The sequence below is a fragment of the Pipistrellus hanaki genome (assembly GCF_964339955.1).
Source record: "Pipistrellus hanaki genome assembly, chromosome: 4".
NCBI lineage: Eukaryota > Metazoa > Chordata > Mammalia > Chiroptera > Vespertilionidae > Pipistrellus > Pipistrellus hanaki.
The window spans coordinates 81,005,330-81,031,348 of record NC_140506.1 but is presented as its reverse complement, the minus strand read 5'-3'; the positions used below and the strand labels follow the sequence as shown (position 1 = coordinate 81,031,348).

The following is a 26,019-nucleotide window of genomic DNA, read 5'->3' as shown; positions in this document are numbered from 1 at the left end:
CAAAACTGAAATGCTTCAAATCAAAGCAACCTTGCTTTCGCTATATACCAATCTGACTCACTTTATCATGATTTTTTTCATAAGCAAATACTAAAAGGTAGGTATAAGCAAACGTGAAGACCACATCTGCTGCCACTGTATTCCCATTTTACATCCACGTGGTAACTTATTTTCTTCTGTATCACTGAACAAAAAAACAAAACACCTTTTCACTGCTGATAGCGCTCGCAAACATGGTGAACGTTCCTAAAACCCGCCGAACTTTCTGTAAGAAGTGTGGCAAGCATCAACCCCACAGAGTAACACAGTACAAGAAGGGCAAGGATTCTCTGTATGCGCAGGGAAAGTGGCATTATGACAGGAAGCAAAGTGGCTATGGTGGGCAGACTAAGCCTATTTTCCGGGGGGAAAAAAGGCTAAAACTACAAAGAAGATTGTGCTGAGGCTTGAATGCATTGAGCCTAACTGCAGATCTAAGAGAATGCTGGCTATCAAGAGATGAAAGCATTTTGAACTGGGAGGAGATAAGAAGAGAAAGGGTCAAGTGATCTAGTTCTAGAACGTCATATCTTGTTTTATTATATGACAATAAAATCTTGATATGTTAACCTCAAAAAAAAACCAAAAACACATCCCACTACTATATCTACTTTTTAATTTGCTAGTATGTTTAATTTTCTTATATGTCAAGAAAGAAAAATAATATATATAGGGAAATAGTAAGAACTATCAAAGTTCTTTTGCATATCATCCCATCTATAATCTCCGTGGGAGGGGAACAGTGTCATCCCCATTTTACAAAGGAGGAAACCACTTGTCCAAGAGCCCAGCATCCTTTCTAATGGTTTCTCTCCTCATCTGCAGCTTAGAAAGAACATGTGGTAGGGTCATCCCAGAAAGACCTTGGCTTCTAGAGGCATCCTATTCAGATTCAGAATACTGGTGTCAAGAACAAGAGGGCCATCCTACGTGTATAGTAAATTGCACGTAATTTCTTTTTAATTCAATTATTTATAGAGAATAGCCAAAATTAGAAACTTAGTCATTTCCCTTCTCTTTCTAAGAACTGAGGTATATGGAAAATAACCTTCCCAAAAAACCTTTAAAAAGGTTATCCATAAGAGAGTTCAAGCGGTCTTTCAGACACAGATGACTGTTAAAAAAAAAAAAACATAAGGCAGAAGTCTGATTTTGTGCTTTCTGTGGTGCAATAAAACTAAAAGCAAAGAGTATTTTTAGCTCTTTCAAGCTTAAAAGGATTTAACCAAAGGATCTTCCTCTAAGTCTGGTTTTTCATTCATTGATTAAAACTGACCAAAATTATAAAAGAACGAAAATCATTTCCTGACCAGAGAGCCTACAACTTAAACGAAGAGCACATTCCACACAGCCTGTCATTAGCAGTGGTCTGATCATGATTTCCATCGCTCAGCTCTCTTGACTTTCATTCTGAGTCCAACAAACTAAGCAGAAATATGGGAGGTACCCTCACCATGAAAGAGACAAAATGGTACCATACAAAACTCTGACGGAACATTCTGTAGACAAATATGGCACAGAACATATATTACATTCAGTGTCTGCATAGTGCTCAACCACCAGGTATCTTGGGATCTTCTCAAGAGTTGACTCAATGAAGCTCCCAAAGAGATGTCTAATGCAGTCAAATGCCAGTTTAGGATAATATGGAAATAGGTAGAGTTACTTCCCTTTGGGTTTACTTTTTAAATATAAATCTGGTAACAGAGAAACAAATTATTTGCATACAGGAGCAGTTTAATGTCCTTCCAAATTTATGTTAGAACTATGCATATTTGGATGAGGTACACTGATAAAAGCCTGATGCCAAAATATAAAAACCCTCAGAAAAGTAACTAATTTTTATGAAATCAACCTCTTAATATAATGTTTATGACAATTGTTGTATATTTTCCTTTAAGGGCAATCTTAAAAAAATATCATAAATCAGCCGAAACCGGTTTGACTCAATGGATAGAGCGTCGGCTTGGGGACTGAAAGGTCCCGGGTTCGATTCCGGTCAAGGGCATGTACCTTGGTTGCGGGCATATCCCCAGTAGGGGGTGTGCAAGAGGCAGCTGGTCGATGACTCTCTCTCATCGATGTTTCTAACTCTATCTCTCTCCCTTCCTCTCTGTACAAAAATCAATAAAATATATTTAAAAATATATATCATAAATCAAACCTGCATATAATTAGAATGAGGTCAATATTAACACAGAATGATGTCAAAAGAAGCAACTACTTTTCCTACTTTCTAAATAAGTTAAGAATGTTTGCCTGTACTTGACCAGGCTGTTCCAATACAGAATAATAAAAACAGTTCTGTCTGGTGCGTGGGTCAGTGGTTGAGCATTGACCTGCAAATCAGGAGGTTGAGGTTCAATTCCCAGTCAGGGCACATGTCCTGGTATAACCCGGATTCCCAGTGTGGGGTGTGCAGAAGACAGTCAATCAATGATACTCTCTCATCATTAATGTTTCTATCTCTCTCTCCTTTTCCCTTCCTCTCTGATAACAATAAAAATATATATTTTTTAAAGACCGTTCCTATTTTTCATTTCAAAAACCTCTGGAATTTTATTTTCCTCCGAAGATGAAGAAAATATTCTTCCTTTATTGATGGGGAAAATAACGCAAAAAAATCAAATTAGGCAAGAATTTTCAGATACTCTGTATCTAGGTTTTAGAAAAAAATCTGAATGGAGCCATGTTCTAGTTTAAAGTGAAGCTATGTGTTTACAATCCAGTTCTTTTGAGCAATGGTCTTACAGATCATTAGCAACTAGAGGCCCAGTGCACAAAATTTGTGTACTGGGGAAAGGGGAGTCCCCTCAGCCCAGCCTGTGCCCTCTTATACTCCGGGACCCCTCAGGGGATGTACACCTACTGTAGGGATCGAACCTAAGCTGGCAGTCTGGAGCTCTCACAGTCCCAGACCCCTCGCTCCTTACTGTCCACCTGCGGGAAAACCACTTAGAAGCCAGGCTCACTGCTCCTTAGTGCTGCTGCGGAGGCAGGAGAGAGGCTCCCATTACTGCCACTGTGCTCGCCAGCTTTGAGCCCGGCTTCTGGCTGAGCAGTGCTGTCCCTGTGGGAGCGCACTGACCACCAGGGGCAGCTCCCGTGTTGAGTGTCTGTCCCCTGGTGGTCAGTGCGCATCATAGTAACCAGTCGTTCCACCAATCATTCCACCATTTGCTCTATTTGCATATTAGAGTTTTATTATATAGGATATTAAACTGATCTAGAAATGCATAAACTCTTAAGCTTTTTAATCAAAGCTTACTTTGAGTGCATGTTGCTCACAAAGATCACTGATAAAATAGGTGCTTCCTGTAGCTAACCCAGTTTGTATCATCTGGTTTTATAAGAAGTTGATTTCATGGAAATAAGTAAATATCTCCCAGCTGAAATTTTTGAAAAATATTGTTGAACTATGAACTTAACATCACGCACATTAAAATGTAAAGAATAACCATGATCCAAACAATATTTAGTGTCACCTATAGGTTTCATAGCCTACGAAATAAGCTGTCCTTTCAAAGATTTAAAAAGCTAAGCACTGCCGGGACCGGTCTGGCTCAGTGGATAGAGCGTCGGCCTGAGAACTGAAAGGTCCCAGGTTCGATTCCAGTCAAGGGCATGTACCTTGGTTGCGGGCACATCCTGGTGGGGGTGGTGCAAGAGGCAGCTGGTCGATGATTCTCTCTCATTGATGTTTCTAACTCTTTATCCCTCTCTCTTCCTCTCTGTAAAAAAATCAATAAAATATATATATTTTTTAAAATAAAAAATAAAAAAATAAAAAGCTAAGCACTGCCCCAAAATAAGAGTTAAGAGCTAAGAAAATCCTGTAATACCTATAAGATCTAGATAGATGGCAAGGACTCAATTATTAGCAGAATTAATTTTCTAACTATTTATAGAAAATTTAATTTCTAATATACACCACGCTGTTATCCAGTCCACTTTGAAAGATGTCTGGAAAATCAAACACAATTACTTCTGAACTTCCATTGTAAGGAATAAAGATTAAAAAATAAGAAGCCACAGCATGATAAAATTCCCTGAGACTACACAAATCCTGAACCTGTAGCAATCCAGATGTTTGGAATTAACATCTGTCTTTGCAGCATGTCACCTAAATACAAGCACATTAATACTAGTGTTTATTCAGACGTTCTAAGGAGACAGAATTCTTACCCAATAAAGCACTGACAGAATTGTAAAGTGTTGCACAAAATGTAAGGAAATGATGTAACCAACCCAACACCAAAATAATTTTCCCCCATGGTGGTGATCGCTTGTTCTCTCTGGCTCGCCCAGAATCTCCCGGAACCAACCCTGCCAAGAAAGCTGGAATAAAGATGAAGGTTTAGGGCTCTGGAACAAAGCCAAACTGTGGCCTGCTGGAGGAGAACATCCATAACTTTAGTCTTAACTGTGCCAAGAAAGCACAAACCGCACTTTGAAGTAATAATTTTGAGATTCTTTGAAAATGTTCTGAACTTAGACTTCTCCCTAAATCACACTGACTTCTCCCAACAATGAAGGTACATTGGATCTATTCAGATGAGGGCTCAGGATGCAATGACAATCAAAGCTCCATAGATTATTTTAAAAGCCATTTGTATGACCAACACCTTCTTAGAAACAATATTTAATCAGATAACAATACAACTTTAAATAATAATCTCACATATAAAGTTTGTTAGGAGTAAGTTATATGTCACTATACACACACACACACACACAGCCTCCTTTATAGGTAATCTAAACATAAAACAGTGTTTTGGCTTAGATGAGATGCACTATCATTGGCAATGTTTTCTTTCCTTTCTTTTTTTTAGCTAATATGTTTAATAAATTAGCCCAGCCCATGTTGCTCAGTGGTTGGACATAGACTTATGAACTAGGAGGTCACAGTTTGATTCCCAGTGAATGAATATGCCCATGATTGGGGGCTCAATTCCCTAGTGTGGGGCGTGCAGGAAACAGCCGATCAATGATTCTCTTTTATCATTGTTGTTTCTCTCTCTCTCCCTCTCCCTTTCTGAAAACAATAAAAATATATATATATTATTAATAAATAAATAATTTCCCAAAAGATCAATTTCTATTTTCAAAAACATCTCAGTCACTAGAGATGAGAAACATTTCATCTAAAAATGCACTACAGCCCTAGCCAGTTTGGCACAGTGGATAGAGCACATGGCCCATAGACTAAAGCAGGAGTTGCCAACCTGTGGTCCAAGGTTGGCAACTACTGGACTAAAGGGTCCCAGGTTCAACTCCGGCCACAGGCATGTACCTCAGTTTCAGGCTCAGTCCCTAGCTCTGGTTGGGGGCATGCAAAGAGCAACCAATTGATGTGTCTCTCTTACATCAATGTTTCTCTCTCTGTGTCTCTCCCTCTTCCTTCCACGCTCTCTAAAAGTCAATGGGAAAAAATCACCAGGTGAGGCTTAACAAAAAATAATCCTATATAATAAAAGCATAATATGCAAATCAACCCAACAGCAGAACAACCAGTTGGCAGGGGGCGAGGCCCGCAAGCAGGCAGCGCCAGGCTAGCCAAAGCGCTTGCCAGCAGGCAGAGGGAGAAAACAGAGAATGGGGGGCCCACCTGGGTGCCTCCCACAGTGGGAGGCCACCAGCATGGCAGCGGTGGGATGATGGGGGCAGGGCCAGGCCAATCCCACAGAGAAAGACTGGCAGAGGCTGTAGGGGGTGTTGTGGATGGTGCCATCCCCTGATCCTGATGGGCCTGCCAGGTTGCCTCCCGCAAAGGGAGTTCAGACTGTGGCTTAGGCCCGATCCCCGTGGTGCAGGACAGGTTGAGGACCCCCCCCACCCGCCCTCCCAGTGCATGAATTTTCGTGCACCAGGCCTCTAGTAATCTATAATAATAAATTAGCATATGCTAATTAGACCAGACAGCCGGACAACCTCTGGACAAAACCAGAGCTGCAAGAGCCTAGGCAGCTGTCATGACTGCGAAGGCCAAGAACCTTGCACAAATTTCATGCACCAGGCCTCTAGTAACAATAATAATAATAATAATAATAATAATAATGATGATGTACTACACCTCCCAATCCCTAATTAACATTCCAAATACTAGACTATACCACACCCACTGATTACTTACTTGTTGATAAAAGGTTCAATGAGTTTTGAACTGGCAGGCACATGATTTTTTGGAGGACTAAGAAAAGAACCTAATAAAGAAAAGAAAAAGAGTATTATGTATAGTCAAGTAGACAAAGCCTGAAAATTCAGGGGAAAATATATTTAAATCAATAGTATGGGTCAGTAAGGATAAAAAGTACTTATATGTTAAGTACAACCAATGGACATAAAACTCTGAGGAGGGAGGGTATGTATGGGAGGGAAGGAAGGGAGCAAAAAAAAAATCAATAAAATATATTAAATAAATAAATAATAAATAAAAATTTTTTAAAAAGTACTTATATGAGCCAAGTACCATTCCACAGGTACAAGTCAATGGTTCCTCCTTGTATACTCTCCACCTGCTCCAACCCAATCTCCTCAGACTCCGTCCCCTCCCATTTCTAACTGGGTGAGTGGATCCCAGGGAACTAGTAAACAGGTAAGATCCACTTTAGACCACTGTGTTTGACAGAAACATGTACAGTGAATACCTAGGTAATTTGTCATGGAGATGAAACACAGTCCTGTGATATAAGCATCATAGCCTGCCTCGTGGAGCTGTTCAGAAGCTGTGTCATAACTTGGAAAACCTTCTGCACTTTCTAAAGAAAAGAAAAAAGAAAGAAAAAACAGTTTTTCCAAGGACATTACAAATCATAAAGACTGGTAAGTGTATTGCCCTACCAAATCCAAATTGTATGCAGAATGTGCTATAGAAATATCCTAAATAAGCATTTTAAAACTTTTTTTAACTTTATTTTTCAATCACAGTTTACATTCATATTATTTTATATCAGTCTCAGGTGTACAACACAGTGAGACTCTTAGACAACCATATACTTTACCAAGTATTTCTCCTGATATGTCAGTGCCCACCTGGCACTATACATAGTTATTAACAATACTATTGACTATTTCTTATGCTATGCTTTACATTCCTACGACTGATTTCTAACTACCAACCTGTACTCCTTAATCCCTTCACCTTTTTTACCCAGTCACCCAATGCCCCACCCCTCTGGCAGACATCTGTATGTTCTCTGTATCTATGAGTCTGTTTCTGTTTTGTTTGTTCATTTATAGTTATTCTTTAGGTTCTTCATATAAATGAAATCATTTAGTATCTGTCTTTCTCTGACTGACTTATTTCGTTCAGCATAATACTCCCTAGGTTCATCCGTGCTATCACAAATGGTAAAATTTCATTCTTTTTTTATGGCTGAGTAATATCCCATTAAATACATGTACCACAGATTTTTGTCCATTCATATACTGGCGGGTATCTGGGTCACTTCCATATCTTGGTTATTGCAAATAACTCTTGTAATGAACACAGAGGTGCATATATTCTTTCTGGTTGGTGTTTAAGGATTCTCAGGATATATATACCCAGAAGTGGAACTGCTGGGTCATAAGACAGTTCCATTTTTAATGTTTTGAGGACTCTCCACATTGTTTTCCATAGCAACTGCACCAATCTGCATTCCTATCAACAGTGCACGAGGGTTTCCTTTCCCCCACATCCTTTCCAACACTGTCTGCTGACTTATTGATGATAGCCATTCTGACAACTGTAAAATGATATCTCATTGTGGTTTTAATTTTATTTCTCTGACGATTAGAGACCTTGAGCATATTTTCATATATCCATTGACTACTGGTATGTCCTCTTTGGAAAAGTGTCTATTCAGGTCATTTGTCCATTTTTTTAACGGGATTACTTTTTGGAGTTGAGTTATATGAATTCTTTATAAACGTTAGATATCAGCTGTGTCATTGGTGAATATGTTCTCCCATTCCATGGGTTATCTTTTTGTTTTAATGCTTTATTTGGCTGCGTAAACACTTTTTAGTTTAAAGTAGTCCTATTTGTTTATTTTTTTAATTTTGTTCCCCTTGTCTGAGGAAACATATAAAAAAAAAAATATTGCTAAGAGAAATGTCAGAGTTTTTACTGCCTATGTTTTCTTCCTGAAGTTCTAAGTTTCAAGTCTTACACTCAAATTTTTTAATGTATTTTGAGTTTATTCTTGTATATGGTATAAGAAGGTGGTCTAGTTTCATTTTTTTGCATATACCTGTCCAATTTTCCCAACACCAGTTATTAAATAGACTGTCTTTACCCCACTGTATGTTCTTGCCTCCTTTGTCAAATATTAATTAACCTTATAGGCATGGGTTTATTTCTGGGCTCTCTATTCTGTTCCACTGATCTGTTTATGACTGTTTTTATGCCAGTACCATCTTGTTTTGATTACTATAGCCTTGTAACAGTTTTATATCCAGCCTTGGATAGTTTGAAATCTAGCAGCACGATACCTCCAACTTTGTTCTTCTTTCTCAAGATTTCTGTGGCTAATAAAGGTATTTTGTGGTTCCACATTAACTTTTGGATTATTTGTTCTAGTTCTATAAAATACACCATTGATATTTTGATAGGAATTGCAGTGAATCTACAATTTCTGAATTTCTCTACACATAAGCCCTTACAATATGAGATAACAGAGTCACTAAAAATGAGGGCTTTTGTCTAGACAAGAGCAGTGCCTCAGTTATGTTATCAAAGAGAGCCATAGGCCTCCCCATTGCACAGATGTCAGTGCTATTTACAAACACGCCTCACTTTATGACAATGATTCCTCTTCTATTTCTCTAAGGAGTGTCTACTCTTAGAGACAATGATAGCACTGGGACACAACAGGAATTTCAGAATAATGATTAAACATGGACTCTGGGGGAGGAAAAAAAAAAAAAAAAAAAAAAGACATGGACTCTGGAACCCCACTGTGTTTAAGTTTGAATCTCTGCTCACAGCTTATTTGCTATGTGATCTTGGGCTTCACCTCTGGTCCTCCATTTTGGTAGAATGAAGATGATAATCAAAGTCCCCCTTTTTGGTGAGGATATAAAGAGCTAAGTAAAGATCTTATATAGTGCTTGATACAAAGTAAATACTCACTAATTATTATCTGTCAACACTGCAGATAATCCTCCCAAAAGTAAGACTCCAATCAATATTGATAGTTCAATTCAATATTGTCCTTTACTATGTTGCCAAGCTTACAGATCTAAAGATGAAAGCACAACAAACTCCAAAAAAGCAGTTCAGAACTCTCTGTAACGCATCCCTTGAAACATGGGGCCACCTCATAGTATAGACCATTTTATAATAAATCTTTTGTCACATGGATATATGTAGATGCTGAGAGGATATTGTCTGAGAAGAGTGACCTACCTGTTTTAGAGTAAATTCTCTACCAGACACCAGAATAGTAATATATGGAAATAATATGATACAACTGTAACTCAAATTATTTCCTAGAACTATTCAAAAAATGAGTATCAAAAAGGTTACAACAAAATCAAAATCATGAAGGGAAATTACCAATGAAAAGGCTATAACTATTTTTACATCAATACAATTCTGTACAAAAATTTTTAGCCTCTGTAAGTATTAAATATTAAGACTTAAGTTTAAAAAAAATATTAGCCAAGCTGGTGTGGCTCAATGGTTGAGCCTCAAAGCATGAACCAAGAGGTCATCGTTCAATTCCTAGTCAGGGCACATGCCCACTAGGGGGAGTAAAGGAGGCAGCCAACCGATATTTCTCATCAATGTTTCTATCTATCCTTCCTTCCTTTCTCTAAAATCAAAAAATATATATATATGTTTTAAATCTTATATAACACAATAGCAAACTAATTAATAGCCTCTATTCTACCATCAGCTGAAACACAGATTTCCAAAATCATTTCCGTTATAGTTATATTGTTATAGAAAAACATCAGGTTTCCATTCCCCCACCCACGCCCCTTTGCTTTTTTTTTTTTTTTTTTTAAATATATATTTTATTGATTTTACCCAGAGAGGAACTGAGAGGGAGAGAGAGTCAGAAATGTCGATGAGAGAGAAACATCAACCAGCTGCCTCCTGCACACCCTCCACCGGGGACGCGCCCGCAACCAAGGCACATGCCCCCGACCGGAATCGAACCTGGGACCCCCCAGTCCGCAGGCCGACACTCCACCACTGAGCCAAACCGGTCCCGGTCCCTTTGCTTTTTTTCCTAAAGATTTTTTTATTGACTTTTAGAGGAGGTGGGAGGGAGAGGGAGAAAGAGAATCATAGATGTGAGAGCAAAATATCGACGGGCTGCCTTCTGCACCCTCCTTACTGGGGATCAAGCCTGCAATCCAGGCACGTGCCCTGACTGGGAATCCAACCAGCAACCTTTCAGTACACAGGACCATGCTCAACCAATTGAGCCACACAGGCGAGGGCCACTCACTGCTTTTCTTAACTCCTTTTCTGGACTATTACCCAGAAAGGAAAGAAAATAACCAGTATTCTTGACTACTTTAGTACCTGTCATTGACAATTTCTGAGCTCTTAGTCCTATTATCAATGTCTTCAGAATTTAGAAATTACAGCTAATGGGAGACTAATTACAGTATCACCAGCACAATTAGGCAATCAGGAAACCAGGAAGTGACACCTGGAAGATTCACCAAATACCTGGGTTGGGGCCACAGCCAGGTTGGCAAAACATCTCTGGCCTGAGAAATATTCCTCCCTACTTCTAGTTTCCCTCAGTGCTGCTATTCCACTCCGGAGCTACCTCTGAAGGAGGAAAGGATGGAAAGGACTCTCTTTTCTCATCTGAAAACCTTGGGCTTTTCTGAAACAAAAAGGATATTTTCATTCTAGTCCTGACAATTAATCACCTACTTTTTGTCTCTGCTTTAAACAATACACCATAGAAAGAACACACCGTTTGGGGAGAATTCTAAGCACTAGGAAATAAAAGCCCTGAAGGTTTAATTGCTAAAGCTCTCAAAGAGCAGGCTACCCAAATCCATGCACATAAAATAGATGTAAGATTAGAAGATCACTTCTACTGAGAAAGCATGAATTCAACACAGAGCATAAGCAAGTTAATCTAGCCAAAATCTATAAATGTACAATGTTGTTGCTAGAGCAGTTTCACCTTTCTTCTACAATATAAATCAATATATCATTATCACAAAAAGGTTTGGATTTTCATTTTATATTCTGTATTCTTACCAACTTTAGGAGGATTGAAAGGTGCCTCTTTTAACCGCTTTTCCAATTCTGCAAGGGATGTGTTATTAATGATATCCTGCAAACCAGTAAGTAGAGAATTACAAGCCTTCATCATCTCAGTGCAATATATATATTAAAGAGATACTGCCCCCTTGTGTTCTTTAAAGAAACATAAGTGTGGAGTCATCGTTTATTCAATGTAAAAGAAAACCAGCAAGTTTAATTTTCAGCATATAGAAGGTTTAGCCATATGAAAGATTTTAAACAGATGTGCTAAATACTTACAGACCTTGGGCCAGAAAGCTATATTTGTTCTTATACTGTGCTGACATTCATTTCACTCAGCTGTATAAAGTCCCTTCACAAAGTAGCAAATGATTATACCTTTACTTAAATTTTCTTGATTAGCACATATATAAAATAAGAAAAATAAAGGAAGAAGTGTGTGCCTGTGTAACCTATTCAAAAATATAATTATCTATTTTAATGTTAAAAATTTACATTCAAAAAGAATAAAGGGGGAGAAATACAATTCCACCATCAAAAGACAACCGCTATTCACATTTTGATATATTTATTTCTAGTGTTCTGCCAATTCTTTTTTTCTTTTTCGCTCTTCTCTTTTTTCTTTTTGGGGAATGGATTTTATCAAAAACATTTAAATAGACCAGAATTCCAAAGCTCTTAGCAATTTTAAGAACTTCAAATATAGTTCAAATTTTTCAAATACCTTAAAAGGTTGTGTGCTGGCCATCAATTTAGTATCCAAGAGCCTAAAAACAAAAGAATTTTTAAAGGTAAATAAAATGTATATCAATGTTCAAAATGTACTCAAATGAAAAGCCTATTGTCTTAAAAGTGGACAGGGAAATTAAGCACATTAGCCATTGTAAGCCTGGCGCTGGCATCCCTGCTAAGTTAGACTGGGAACTTGGTCTCCTCACCCAGGGACTTGCTCAAGAGGCTGCAGGACAGTCCACACTCTGCCATACCCAGAGCACAAGTTCTGGATTTGCTTGTATCCTGAGAGGGTGTGGGCTACATCAATCTCAAGAAGAAGTCAAATATCCTCATATGTTTTTACATGGTCCAAAAACTGCTACAGGTCTAATATTGCCAAGTCATTACTATCTACCACTACTGCCCACGTTTATACACTATAAATTCTTAGAGGGTCAAAATCTGCATTTGGTAAGTTTATATTATTGTAATTTCTTATTATTCTGTTTCAGTGAATGGAATAATAAAAAACAGAGAGAGATAGAGACTAATATGAAAACTGTTTCTTTTCACATAAGTGAATTTAGTGCACCGGGCCTCTAATTTTAAATGAAAGATAAATCCGGAAAGGAAGCTTACTTGGGGAAAACAGATGTTGTCATCTCCTTAAATTCATTTAAGTCCTAAAAAACAAGAAAATGGACTTGTTAAACTTTTACTGGTACACTCACAGTTTTAAAAACATACATTAATATTTATAGTAGCATAGATCTCTTCTTAAACTAACTGTTATACCTCATACAGGCCCTTTAAAGCTATACTGCCAGACCTGTTTCTAGTTGATAATAACTTTATAAAAATCTTCATAATTTCCTCACTGATTGGGAATCATATGGCCTGAGATGAAACCTTTTCAAAACCAAAACAAATTTAAGTATTTTATGACTGAAATAGGAGTAGGAGAAATAGGTTTCTATTATATAGAGAAAACTTTCAGTAATAACTCTATTACACAAATTCATCATTATAAAGAAACTAGAAATTTTATTTTTAAAAATGGTTTATACAGGAAATGGATACTGTACTAGTAAACTAGATTATTCTTTCATTGGGAATACTTTTGAAATGTTCGTTAAAATGACCACTAAAGCCTGACTGGTGTGGCTCAGTGGTTGAACGTCAATCTATGAACCAGGAGGTCACAGTTCTATTCCCATTAAAGGCACATGCCCAGGTTGCAGGCTCGATTCCCAGTAGGGGGCATGCAGGAGGCAGCCAATCAATGATTCTCTCTCATCATTGATATTTCTATCCCTTTCTCTCGCCCTCTCCCTTCCTCTCTGAAATCAATAAAAATATATATTAAAAAATAAAAATTACCATTAAAACACACAGTTTCCAATATACCAGTACACATGACTCCTGTTTTAGGTACTCAGAAAATTACTAAAATGGCACCAACAGCAAGTACCTACATTAGACAATTCATTTTCCAAGTTTATTTTAATCAGGAAGTCTAAAGCTGAATGAGACTGCTCTAATTTTAAATTAACTCATTTACCTGCATAATTGCCTCACTAGGCTGACAGTCATATTCCTGACCCTTTGTAACTACACTTCTCTTCAGCCATTCCCAATGAGCTCTTCAAACTGTAAATACAGACTGAATGTAGCTACTTTGTAAAATTCACCAGCTTTCAAATGGCTATCATTAAATTAATGGACAATACGTGAACAAGGGGTTTCAAAGCTAACTCAAATAAAAATGCAATGAGTACTGTTTATAATCTCTCAATACCATTACAAAGCTTCATAGCAAGAAAAATTTAGAATTATGGCTACTTCCAGGGCCAGCAATAGCAAAGTTCTAAACCAGCGCCTTCTAAACGTCCATGAAGATTAAGAGACTTTCCCTTAAAAAGGTAGCTCCAAAATAAAGATTCTTTAGTTACTTTCAAATGCATGTTTTAGTACCAGTGTTTGTAAAAGTTCTACCATTTTATATAGGTTTTCTCATTTATATCACTGCTTCCGAAGATAGATGGAAGAAAACGACTTTCTTCTGGCAATGATAGAACATGGGTTAAGTAACTTACTCAGGTTACCTTAGTAATAATCAAGGGATAAAACCACTTATCTTAATCCACCTCCTGCTCTGCAACAGATCACGTGCTCTTTCTACTAAAATGTGATTCAAAAATGGTTTCATTCAAGGTAACATTTATTAAGTGCTTACCTACAAGAAGCTATGCTAGGCATTTATTTTGTTTGTTTGTTATGCTGGACATTTATACAAAGACAACAACAAGGTTAGACTCCTTGTCCAAGACACTAATCACCTAACAGGAGAAAGGGGGGTAAGCTGTAAAGACAAAATCCATGCACCATAACAGGCACACAGTTCTGTGGGAGGTCAGAAAAAGAAAAGATCACCTGTTGGGCAGGCAGGGAAAACTTCCCGGAGGAGGCATAAGCTGGACCATGGTAGATAGGTAAAGTTGTATACAGCAAGTACTGAGAAAGGCTAGAGAGTATTCAAGTTGGAGGAAATTATATTCCAAAACCACAAAATACAAAGCACTTCTCAGGGAACAAATGAGCCATTCTGGCTTGGAATAAGGAGAATAACAAGTGGCTAGACTATGAGAGAACGTTAGGCTAGATCACAGAAAGCTTAATATACCAAGCTAAAAAGAGTCAACTGCATAGAGAAAGAATGTGGAATTGTTCAGAATTTTAAGCAGGGTCAATGATGTGAACAGAGACATACATTATCAGAAGATTATAAAACTGGCACAGTGGGAAAGCACTCATTTGTTAAATCAATATTCAATACCGACAATGTGCCAAACTCTGCTTGGTATCCAAAACACCTATAAACATGGTATTAAATACACTTTCCTCTTTCCTCACTGATAACTTCATTGCTTTAAAGGTCAAAACGTCACAAGAGCCTGGCTGGTGTGGCTCAGAAGTTGAGCATCGACCCAGGACCTGAAAGGGTCAGGGCATATGCTGGGGTTGTGAGCTCGAGCCCAGTAGGGGGTGTGCAGGCAGGAGCCGATTGATGATGTTCCTCTCTCATCAATGTTTCTATCTCCTCCATCCCTCTTCCTCTCTCTCTCTAAAACTCAATGAAAACATTTTTTTTTTAAGTGAGAAAAGCTGCTACTTTTTTGGCCAGTAAGAGATAAATATTAGATCTTTAGATTTATACAATGCAAATTCACACCCTGGCCCACCACCTACTTTTTAAGCAAAGTTTTTTAGAACAAAGCCACATCCATTTCTTTATGCATTCTATGGCAGTTTTGGGACTACAACAGCAGTGTTGTGTTATGACAGAGGCTGTGCAGTCTGGAAAGCCCCAAATACTTATCTTACCACTTGGCCCTTTATAGGAAAAGTCTACGTGTGATTTAAAGGTTGGGCTGAAGGATAAAGTGAGTCAAGGAATGCTGTCTGAAATTTGCTGAACGCCAGATGAAAAACAGTCTATTTGCAATTGAAATAAAAAGAATCCAAATGCAAGACACAGCATGGAAACAAAATTGTCAGGATTTTTAACTGACCAAGTCTGGGGGAAGAGAAAAAGTCAAAACCAATGTTAAATATAGTCTTGGTTCCTGGGTATCATTTATAATAAAGGAATCCATAGAAGGAACTCATTTCAAGGCAATAAGAAGGAAAGAAAAGGTAATGCAAGTTACATATCTCCTTTGAAACTTTTTTTTTTTTAATATATTTTATTGATTGTTTTACGGAGAGGAAGGGAAAGAGATAGAGAGCTAGAAACGTCGATGAGAGAGAAACATCGACCAGCTGCCTCTTGCACACACCCCCACCGGGGATGTGCCCACAACCAACGTACATGCCCTTGCCCGGAATCAAACCTGGGACTTTTCAGTCAGCAGACCGATGCTCTACCACTGAGCCAAACCGGCTTTGGCTGAAACTTGTTAATTTTAAAGACCATTCAGTCTGAAGGCTCTCCAGGTAGGGACATGTGGAATCCAGCATCAACTGTATTCCCAGTTCTAAGAGAGATCACAGCTGAAGAGACTAATGTCAGTGTCTTCAGCTGAAGTTACAAAAGTGAGTGAGACCACTAAAAGACAGAAAATACGAAGAGTAAATACAGGTGATGGGAGGACAAGTGAGATGAGGCCATGTGAAGTTAGGGAGCAGAAGGAAAGAGACAGAAGAGAAGCTCTTTTCCTGAGCCAAAGAGGCTCATGCTTTCATGCACTGAGACGCCCTGGCTCCAAGAGCAAAAGAAAAAAAAACAAGGTCAACAGAAAATCTAAGGGAAGCAGCTTAGCAAGAGGTAATCAAGAACTCTGCAGGAGCCGATCCAATTCACTGGATCTAATGCACCACTCAGCTTCAATGGCCCTGCTATGTCTAATGTTAGGGTTAGCAAATTAGACAACCACACCTGTGGCTGAGGAACCCCTACCCAGCACTAATGAGCAAACCACTGACATTAAGATAAAGCAAATGTGTAGCCTTGCTCTGGCAATGGCAGATGATTGAAGATCCCTTAAAATGCCCTGTACATACATGTACACCCCTTCAAAAATGTAAAACCAAGCCCGGCCAGTGTGGCTCAGGGTTGAGCATCCACCCATGAACCAGGAAGTTACAGTTTGACTCCTGGTCAGGGCACATGCCCGAGTTGCTGGCTTGATCCCCAGTAGGGGAGGCATGCAGGAGGCAGCCAATCAATGATTCTCTGTCATCAATGATTCTCTCTCATCATTGATGTTTCTATCTCTCTTTCCTCTCCCTTCCTCTCTCTGAAATCAATAAAAAGATATTTTTTTTAAAAATGTACATCTAAGCCCTAACCGGTTTGGCTCAGTGGATAGAGCATTGGCCTGTGGACTACAGGGTCTCAGGTTCAATTCCAGTTAAGAGAATGTACCTTGGTTGCAGGCACATACCAAGTAGGGAGTGTGCAGGAGCCAGCTGATTGATGTTTCTAACTCTCTATTCCTCTCCCTTCTTCTCTGTAAAAAGTCAATTTTATACATATATATATATATATATATATATATATATATATATATATATATACACACACATATTTTTTTTATTTTTTTTATTTTTTTTAATGTACACCTAAGCACATGACCTCCCTCTCTGGGAACATGCTGCATACAAGAAAATAACACTCAAGTAGAGAACACTCTCTCAGTAATAAAGAATCATGAATTTTCAACACAGGCTGGCAAGTCACTTACCTCAGGCAGAGGACAGCAGAACTGATGAACTGTGTGCATAACATCCAAGAGCATATTGTGTCCAATAATAAGTTTTCCCTAAAGAAAGTCAAGGTTAGGAAAAAGAAGTCCTGGTACAAAATTATAGTAGGGCTGGAGAATGAAAATCCATGAGGATTTTCTACTAAACTTATTTTACCACATTAAAAAAAAACATAAATATACGCAAATAAGAAATTTAGGGTTGACTTCATCCTTTTTAAACTTTGGGATGTTAAATATAGAATGCAAAATAAAAGCTCCAAATGGTTTTGATTTCATTGATCTTCTCTAATTTTTTATTAATCTTGCCACCCACAAGAATCAAGAGTACTAAATTTTGATTGAAGGTCTCAAGTTAAAAAGGTAAAATCTGAAAACACTAGGTCCCTTGCACTATCAAATTATTTGTGAACTCCAAATATCTACTTTAGAACTGTGTTCTTTAAAACAACTCATTTATTTTTAAAAGATACATTCATAACAATGCTGAAAGATAAAAATTACTTTCTAATTATAATAAACAAAATAAATTTTCATTTCCTTTATCACTTATGTCAAAATTCATGGGCATGTTCTTAAATACCATTTTCAACAAAATCATTGCTTTCAACCAACTAAAGTACAATATGCATGCAATAAGTTCACTCCATTTTGATAAAAATTAAACTACCAAAATGGAATATCAACTTAGATTTAGCTAGCCAGATAACACCATCCTATAAATTCCTGTATAATAAATAGCTATTATGCTAATTAGACCAGATGCTGGAACGACCTTCCAGAATGACCAGTGGGCAGGGCCACGGGGCCACAAGGCAGTTGGGGCTGCGAGGCTGAGGCATCTGAGCCCCTTGCACAAATTCATGCATTGGGACTCTAGTTTTTAACATAAAGCATCAGGTCACTATAGTGGAGCTTTTTACTATGTTCCAGTGGACCTTCAGAGTAACACTTCTTGACTCATTGGACTAAACATAATTATTTGAAATAAATAATTCTATATAAAATTTCCCAAATCTAACAGACAAGCTGTCCTTGAGGCTCAGTGTTTCTGCACATTGTGAATACCTAATTCAATGCTAAAATATCAAGCACTGATTGAAACTATAGAAAAGTTGTGGAGGAAATCCAATATGGAATGCTAACACTAATAAAACCTAACTATATTATAAATGAAGGAGGCTGGAAAGAAAAGAACAAAAAACACAGTATCGTGACTAGATGTCAAAGGTGGTACAAATTGAAAAACAACCCTACATAATAAAAGTGTAGTACGTATGCAAATTGTCCCTTCAACCAGGAGTTCATCCAGGAGTTCAACCAGGGGGGCCAGCCGAGGGAAGGAAGGGAGTACCCAGCTGACAGCCAGCAGCCAGCAGCCAGCAGCTGCTAGGGACCCTACCAATGGACAAATTTTGTGCAATGGGCCTCTAGCATAAGTAATAAAAATACTACATTATAATCTGTAGAATAAATGTATTTCCCTGAGTCCATACTCATACATTTTTTAAATTATTAAATAAACAGGGGAGAAGGGATAGCTCTTCCTTACAAAAGAATGCCAAGAACAAATGTAAAAAGAGGAAAATACAAATTCGCCAAACATCATCAGAGTAATAATGGCTGCAGGTAAGACTCACTGATAGATGCTGTGAGCCGAAGTTTGAGAAAATACAGATTTTCATAGGCTCAAAATCTCTCCTGAGATATTTATTATCCACCAAGGGAAAAGTAATAATTTCACAGTGTACAAGTCTAGCAGACATCATCTTGTCAACACTTTGAACCACCATTTCAGCAATATTGGTTTATAAACTGCATATTAGTATCCTCAGTCGAATCATACAAAAGATCAGATAAATCCAAACTGAGGAACATTTGATGAAATGCAAGCAATACTGTTTAAAAATATCAAGGCAGAAGACTAAGGAGAAATAACAAGTAAATGTAATGTGTGATCTTAGATAAAATCAACAACACAAAAAATACTTAGTGAAAAAAACTGGTGAAATTCAAATAAGGTCTACAGTTTAATTCATAATATTGTGCCAACGTTACTTCCCTGGTTCTGATTGCTGTCTGGCTATATAAGAAGTTGACATTAGGAGTAGGTAGGTGAGGAACACATGGAAACTCTGTACTATTTTTGTACTCGAAGGAACCGCTGAGCTAAAGCCAGCCCGTATTTTTGCAACTTTGCTGTAAGTGTAAAGTCAGTAAAAATAGTTTTTAAAACTATAGAAAACATAGATTTATTACTAAAGTGACAGGAAAAGAACTTGGTGTGACATAGCTATTTAAGAGTATTTACTGTTCACTAGCTTTACAGAGCTTAACCTAAAATGTTAGCATTTTTAAGGCATGTAACTTTTAAATTTTAAACATCTGCATCACTAATAGAGCTTTTTTTCATAGTATGGTTTGTGACATAAACTATCAAAGGTCAGCCACATACTATGAATTATTCTGTGGAAGACAAGAGAGGAAACACAGAAACTCAGCAAGATATGGTATCCGAATTTGTACAAGGTGAACAAATGTCCCAGCTAACTAAACTATAATGAATGCTACAAGAGAACTCAAAGCCTACTAATGTCCCACATCTCTTTCTTTAGGGTCAGCCTCAGTCAAGCCAACTACTTATCTGAAGTCTTCTAGCTAAGTGTGTATAAGGTGAGCAAATGTGACTGTTTTTCTAGATACCTGTGACCTTAGCCACTTCTGAAGAGACTCTCATCTTTCCTCCAGGCTCAGCCAGCTTACTATTCCATTCTGATTAGATAATCAAAATGCTTACTTTAGAGATAATCAGATTGCTTACTTTAGAGAAGGAGCTCCTAGGAGCCAGCCCTTTTCTGTAATTTCTATTTCCCCCCAGTTGAAGACAATGGTGAGACAGCCATGGAACTCTGACAGGGTCTCTACGGCCTTAAAGCTTCTGGTGCAAAGCTCAACATCTTAGGGACAAGACGAATTCTTTTCAGAAAAATGAGTCCTTCTCCCAAGCCCAACTATTCAAGGAAAAAAATGAAATTTAGCATCCAAGCAAGCAATCTGACTTGGATATGTAATTAATAAAACCGCAAGCAGCATGATCCAGTTTATCTATTCAGCATGTGGATGCCTCTTTTCCAAAATGACTTAGAAAACAAAACAAAAAATGTCTACCATATATACCACAGAACCCTCTAGCACATTTACACAAATGCTAACCACATTTTTAAAATGTCAAATATTTTTTAGGCTATTCGATATAAGATTCCATTACAGTTATGCAGAATAACTCAACACAGACAATTATTTTTCATCCTTTAGATTCTTTTAAGAGAAAAAAACACCTTCCAACACCTGACTGTTTTGCCTTATGTTCCTTATTTTTTTACCCTACTTCTTATTGGTTTTGAAAATAATAAATATTGGCTTCATGTAGCCATATAAGGACCTCATATTATAATCCTCCTATGAATTTATAAGAGAAGTTTTCTAAAAAAAGTGCTTTGGATTAAAAAATGGTGACAGCAATTATGTCAAACCAAGCATATCATAACAACAATCTACCTTTATGAAGTTCTAACTTTTTCCTCCATACCAGGTAAACACTCTAAATGTAACCAAATGATTAATTGCAATGATAACTAGGCATTTCACCTTCAATGTTATGTTCTGGAATCTAGTTAAAAGCAAAAAGTCCAGTTCACTTACCGAATTAGCAATGGCATGAATGACTCTAGAAAATCCCACAGCATCATTCAGTTCTTCCTAATGTAAAACAAACAAACAAAAAACTACTCACTTACTATATTCCTATATTTTCATGGGTTAAACCCTAGCCAAAGGGGGAAAAAAAAAACCACTGAAATTTTATAGTGAGTTAGCTTATTTTCACCTGCTTTGCATCTATCATCCCTAAAACTGCATCTCAAATGATTTATAGTATTCCTTTATTCTGTTTTAGAAAGTGGAATGAGCAGGAGGCAAAAAAATTTTTTTTAATTATTGATTAATTACTAAAATAACAGTGCTGGGGCTTACCATCACTTGCAATTTCAAAGTCTATCAACCCATCTTAAAAATACAACTTTTAAAATCTGCCACCTGCTGGCCAAATTCAATACTGAATTAAATTTTTAGGACATCCATGCAGCAGTCAACTTATCAAAATAGCATTCCCATAATCCTTTTTAAAAATGTTTTTATTGATTTCAGAGAGAAAGGGAGAAGGAGAGAGAGAAACATCAATGATGAGAGAGAATCGTTGACTGGCTATTTCCTGCACACCCTCTACTGGGAATCCAGCTGGCAACCCTCGCATGTGCCCTGACCTCCAGGTTCCTGGGTCAATGCTCAACCATTGAGCCACACCAGCCAGGCTCTAATTTCTTGTTTTTGTTCCTTATCGAAAGCATTTTTATAAAATTTTATAGTACAGCATTCTGAAACTCATCCCCTGTGTTTTCTTTCCTATTTTCCTTACTAACAGTGTTGAAATAGGCTCAATGGCTCAATTTTTCTCTCCTATCTAGAAACTCCTTCCTTAACTCTAAGCTCCATGCAACTACTTACTTTCCCTTCTTATCTCTTTACAGGTCTAGTAATAATTAATGTCGTTTTTTAACATTCGTTTAAAATCTTGCTTGGCGTTGAATTGTATTGACATAACCTTCAAACACGTGGTATCTACAGAACGTGTGAAATGCAATTAATAAGTTTTGCTTGAAAAAGTTTGTGTTTGGTTTGGTTTTTGTTGCAAAACTAGGGCTAAGAAGATGGCGGATGAAGAGCATATTCGGCACTGCATGCTTTACGAGTTCCAATTAGGAAGAAAAGCAAGTGAGGCTGCAAAAAACATCTGTAGTGCTCTTGGTCAAGATGCAGTTAGCGCCAGAAAATGCCAGCGTTGGTTTGAGAAATTTCGCGAGGGAAATTTTTCGTTAGATGACAAGAGTGGTTGAGGCCGTGTGTCCAATTTTGATCAAGAAGCTCTTCAAGCTCTTTTGGTGCAAAATCCTCAAATTACCCAACAAGAGCTTGCGACAACTTTAAATTGTTCACAAAAAACAATTTCCAATCAATTGCGTGCACTTGGCAAAGTCCAAAAGTTTGGAAAATGGGTTCCTCATGAGTTGACCGACAACAACTGTAATCAAAGAGTCACAATTTGCAGTTCGCTCCTCTCTCGTCAAAACCGTTTGCCGTTTTTAGAGCAAATTGTTACCGGAGATGAAAAATGGGTGCTGTATGTTAATTTGAAAAGGCGGCCTCAATGGTTGGACAAAAATGAGGCTCCGCAGCCCACGCCAAAACCTGACTTGCATGCGAAAAAAGTGATGTTGTGTGTTTGGTGGAATTTTAAAGGAATTCTTCATTATGAACTTTTACCATCTAACCAAACCATTACAAGTGCAGTGTATAGTGCCCAATTGGAAAGGTTAGCCCAAGCTTTAAGAGAAAAAGAACCCGCGCTGATTAATTGGAAGGGCGTAATTCTTCACCACGATAACGCACGACCGCATACTGCAAGAATCACTGCTGAAAAACTGCACCAGTTGGAATGGGAAGTTCTCCCTCAACCTGCATATTCTCCTGATATTGCCCCTTCCGATTACCATTTGTTTCGTTCTTTGCAAAACTTTCTTCTTGGAAAAAAATTTAATAATGAAGAATGCCTCAAAAATGCATTGACTGAATTTTTTGTATCAAAATCACAAGAATTTTACAACAGAGGGATTAAAATGCTTCCTGAGCGTTGGGCACAAGTAGTAGAAAACAACGGCAACTATATTGTTGATTAAATTTTGTTGTATTGTTTAAATAAATTCGATTTAAAAAAGTATTATAAAACGACATTAATTATTACTAGACCTAATATAAATTACTTTAAAGACTTTCCTCCACTAACTAGCTCCAGTTTAACCCCAGATACTCGCAGCCTTCTGCTCTCTAGCATCACCCTCAATGAAATTGCTCACCTCTTTAAACAACGCCCAAAGCTAACTAGTATTACTAGAAATAGGACCACTTGTGACCTGTTGGTGGGAATGCAGAGTGGTATAGTCACTATGGGAAACAATACGGCAGTTCCTCAAAAAATTAAACAGAATTTCCATTTGATCCAACAATTCCACTTCTGGGTATATACACCAAAGGACTCAGCCAGCCAGTTTGGCTCAGTGGTTGAGCATCGACCTATGAACAAGGAGGTCAGGGTTCAATTCCTGGCCAGGGGCACAGGCCCACGTGGGATCTCAATACCCAGTGTGGGGTGTGCAGGAGGCAGCTGATCGATAATTCTCTCATCATTGCTGTTTCTAACTCTCTGTTCCTCTCCCTTCATCTCTGAAATCAATAAAAAAATATTTTTAACAAAAGAAAGCAAGAACTCAGAAATACTTGTACACCTATGTTCATAGTAGCATTATTCAGAACAAAAGGGTTGAAGCAACCCAACTGTTCGTGGACAAATGAATAGATAAAGAAAATGTGATGAATGGATAAAGAAAATGTGGTATACAAATGGGATATTATTGAGCCTCAAAAAGAAAGGAATTCTGTTACACACTATAAAATGAATGAACCTTGAGGATTTTACGCTAAGTGAAATAAGACAGTAATACTGTATAATTCCACTTATATGAGATACCCAGAGTAGTCAAATTCAGAGACAGAAAGTACCTGGAGCCGGTAAGAGGGAGAAATGGGGAGCTATGTCTAAGGGGTACAGAGTTCAGTTTTGCAGGATGAAAAGACTTCTGGAGATAGATGTGCTGATGGTTACACAACAATCTGAATGTATGTAACACTATGGTATTGTACAATTAAAAATAGTTACGATGGTAAATTCTGTGTTACTTTACCACAATGAAAACACAACATTTTAAAAGAATATTTTAAAAAGAAAAAGCCGAAGAAAAACACAACATGATCTCACTCATTTATGGATGATAAAGAACATTATAAACTGGTGAACAAAAAGATAGGTACAGAGACAGTAAAGCAACAGACAGACTGTCAAATTACAGCGGGGAGGGTAGGGAAATATGGGGAAGATAAGAGATCAACTGAAAGACTTGTATGCATGCATATAAGCAAAACCAATGGATGAAAAACTGGGGAGGAAGGGCATGTATGGGAGTGGGGAGGAAGGCAATGGTAAGATATGTATACATATAATACCTTAATTTAAAAAAATGGAAAAAAATTTAAAAAAGAAAAAAAAAAAAGAAAAGAAAAAGCTGAAACCAGTTTGGCTCAGTGGATAGAGCATCGACCTGCAGACTGAAGGGTCCCAGGTTCGATTCTGGTCAGGGGCATGTACCTTGGTTGCAGGCACATCCCCAGTGGAGGGTGTGCAGGAGGCAACTGATAGATGTTTCTCTCTCATTGATGTTTCTAACTCTCTATCCCTCTCTGTAAAAAATCAATAAAAATATATTTTTTTTTAAAAAAGAAAAACAATTCCAAAGACTAAACCCAATAACCATATCCTTACCCTTCCCTAGAGTAGCAGACACTGTTGACATCCCCTTCTTCAAACATTCCCTCCCATTGGCTGCTGTGTCACAATAACCTCCTGGTGCATTTTTCTACTTCTATCATTTAAATGCTGGTCTTTAGAATCCTACACTAAGTCCTCTTCTCATTCCTCCTACACACTGTATGTACTCTAATCCAGTCCGTCTCTCTGCCAACAACAATCAAGTGTAGCCCTCACCTCTGTCCTATGCTCCAGAATGACAACTCTGCCTACGGACACCTACCCTTGGATGTCCCAAAGACCCTGGTGACCCCATACAAATCCAAATAGGCCACACAGGTGAAGGCTTGAGCTGCAAGTAATCTGCATCTTGGTGAAACATCCCAGGAAGAAAGGATGGGAGGCAGAAGCTTGCAAGGAGTTGCTAATATGCCATCTTCCACCAACCTCCCTCTGTCCCAGGAGGCTGAGATAGTTTCTCACTGCCTCCCAGATTCTGATGAGGCTTGGGACTTGCTGCCTCACCACCACACCACCAGCAGCCTACCCTTGTCAGAAGAAAGCTGCAGAATATCAAAGCACCTGGCTGCAATCTAGAATTGGTTCCTTAATAATGGAGTATCCACAATTCATGTTGCAGCCATCTGGCCCCTTTTTTTTTTCAGTTGTCTTTTTGTGTATGGAACAAGGACCACATGTAGCTGGCACCTTTGGCTGAGCTTCCTTCTCTATGTAAGTAATAAAACATCTAAATCTAAAAATGGTTTATTGTGTCTTTATTGGTTGAATCAGTCAGATGTGATCCTACCTTATATGTCAGTTTGACATGCACCCACACACAAAAAAAAACCTTCTTCACTTGTGTCCCCCACCAATATCATTCAAGCCCGCTCCGTCTAAGTGAACTGACATCAGTCTACCCAGTTGCTCAAATGTCAAGCTTGAGCATCAGCATCTTCCTTCCCTTTTCCCCTTTCACCACACACATCCAATCACAAATTCACTGATTATACCTTCTAAATATCTCCAGATTTCACCAAAACTACTACTAACTACCCTATTCCAGATCACTGATATATCTCAGCTATGTTATACCACAGCTTAACAGGCCTCCCTGCCTCTAGTCTTTCTCAAATCCATTCTCTAGATAGCAATCAAGATGATGTTCCAACAACACAAATACGACCATATCATCCTAATCTGTCAAATCATATATTCTAAACTTTGTTGTAGTAAAACTGGTAACTTGCTTGAAATCAGACATAGTGGTATTAGTTAACAGTCAATGAAAGCCAATG

General features: G+C 38.0%; 1 protein-coding gene and 1 pseudogene across 2 annotated transcripts in view; one reads left to right on the top strand and one right to left on the bottom strand.

Annotated features, from left to right (window-relative positions):
* PARN (poly(A)-specific ribonuclease) overlaps positions 1–26,019 on the bottom strand; it is a 134,762-nt gene that overhangs the window by 93,534 nt on the left and 15,209 nt on the right. Inside the window, exons 12-18 of the mRNA XM_084881134.1 lie at positions 20,950–21,006; positions 17,227–17,304; positions 12,620–12,663; positions 11,991–12,033; positions 11,261–11,336; positions 6,687–6,797; positions 6,173–6,242 (exon numbers count right to left, since the gene is read on the bottom strand). Of these exons, the coding sequence (XP_084737260.1) occupies positions 6,173–6,242; positions 6,687–6,797; positions 11,261–11,336; positions 11,991–12,033; positions 12,620–12,663; positions 17,227–17,304; positions 20,950–21,006 (479 nt within the window). The remainder of the gene's footprint in view (positions 1–6,172; positions 6,243–6,686; positions 6,798–11,260; positions 11,337–11,990; positions 12,034–12,619; positions 12,664–17,226; positions 17,305–20,949; positions 21,007–26,019) is intronic.
* LOC311621281 (large ribosomal subunit protein eL42-like) lies at positions 214–553 on the top strand (annotated as a pseudogene). Its single transcript has one exon. The product of its transcript is annotated as a large ribosomal subunit protein eL42-like (transcript).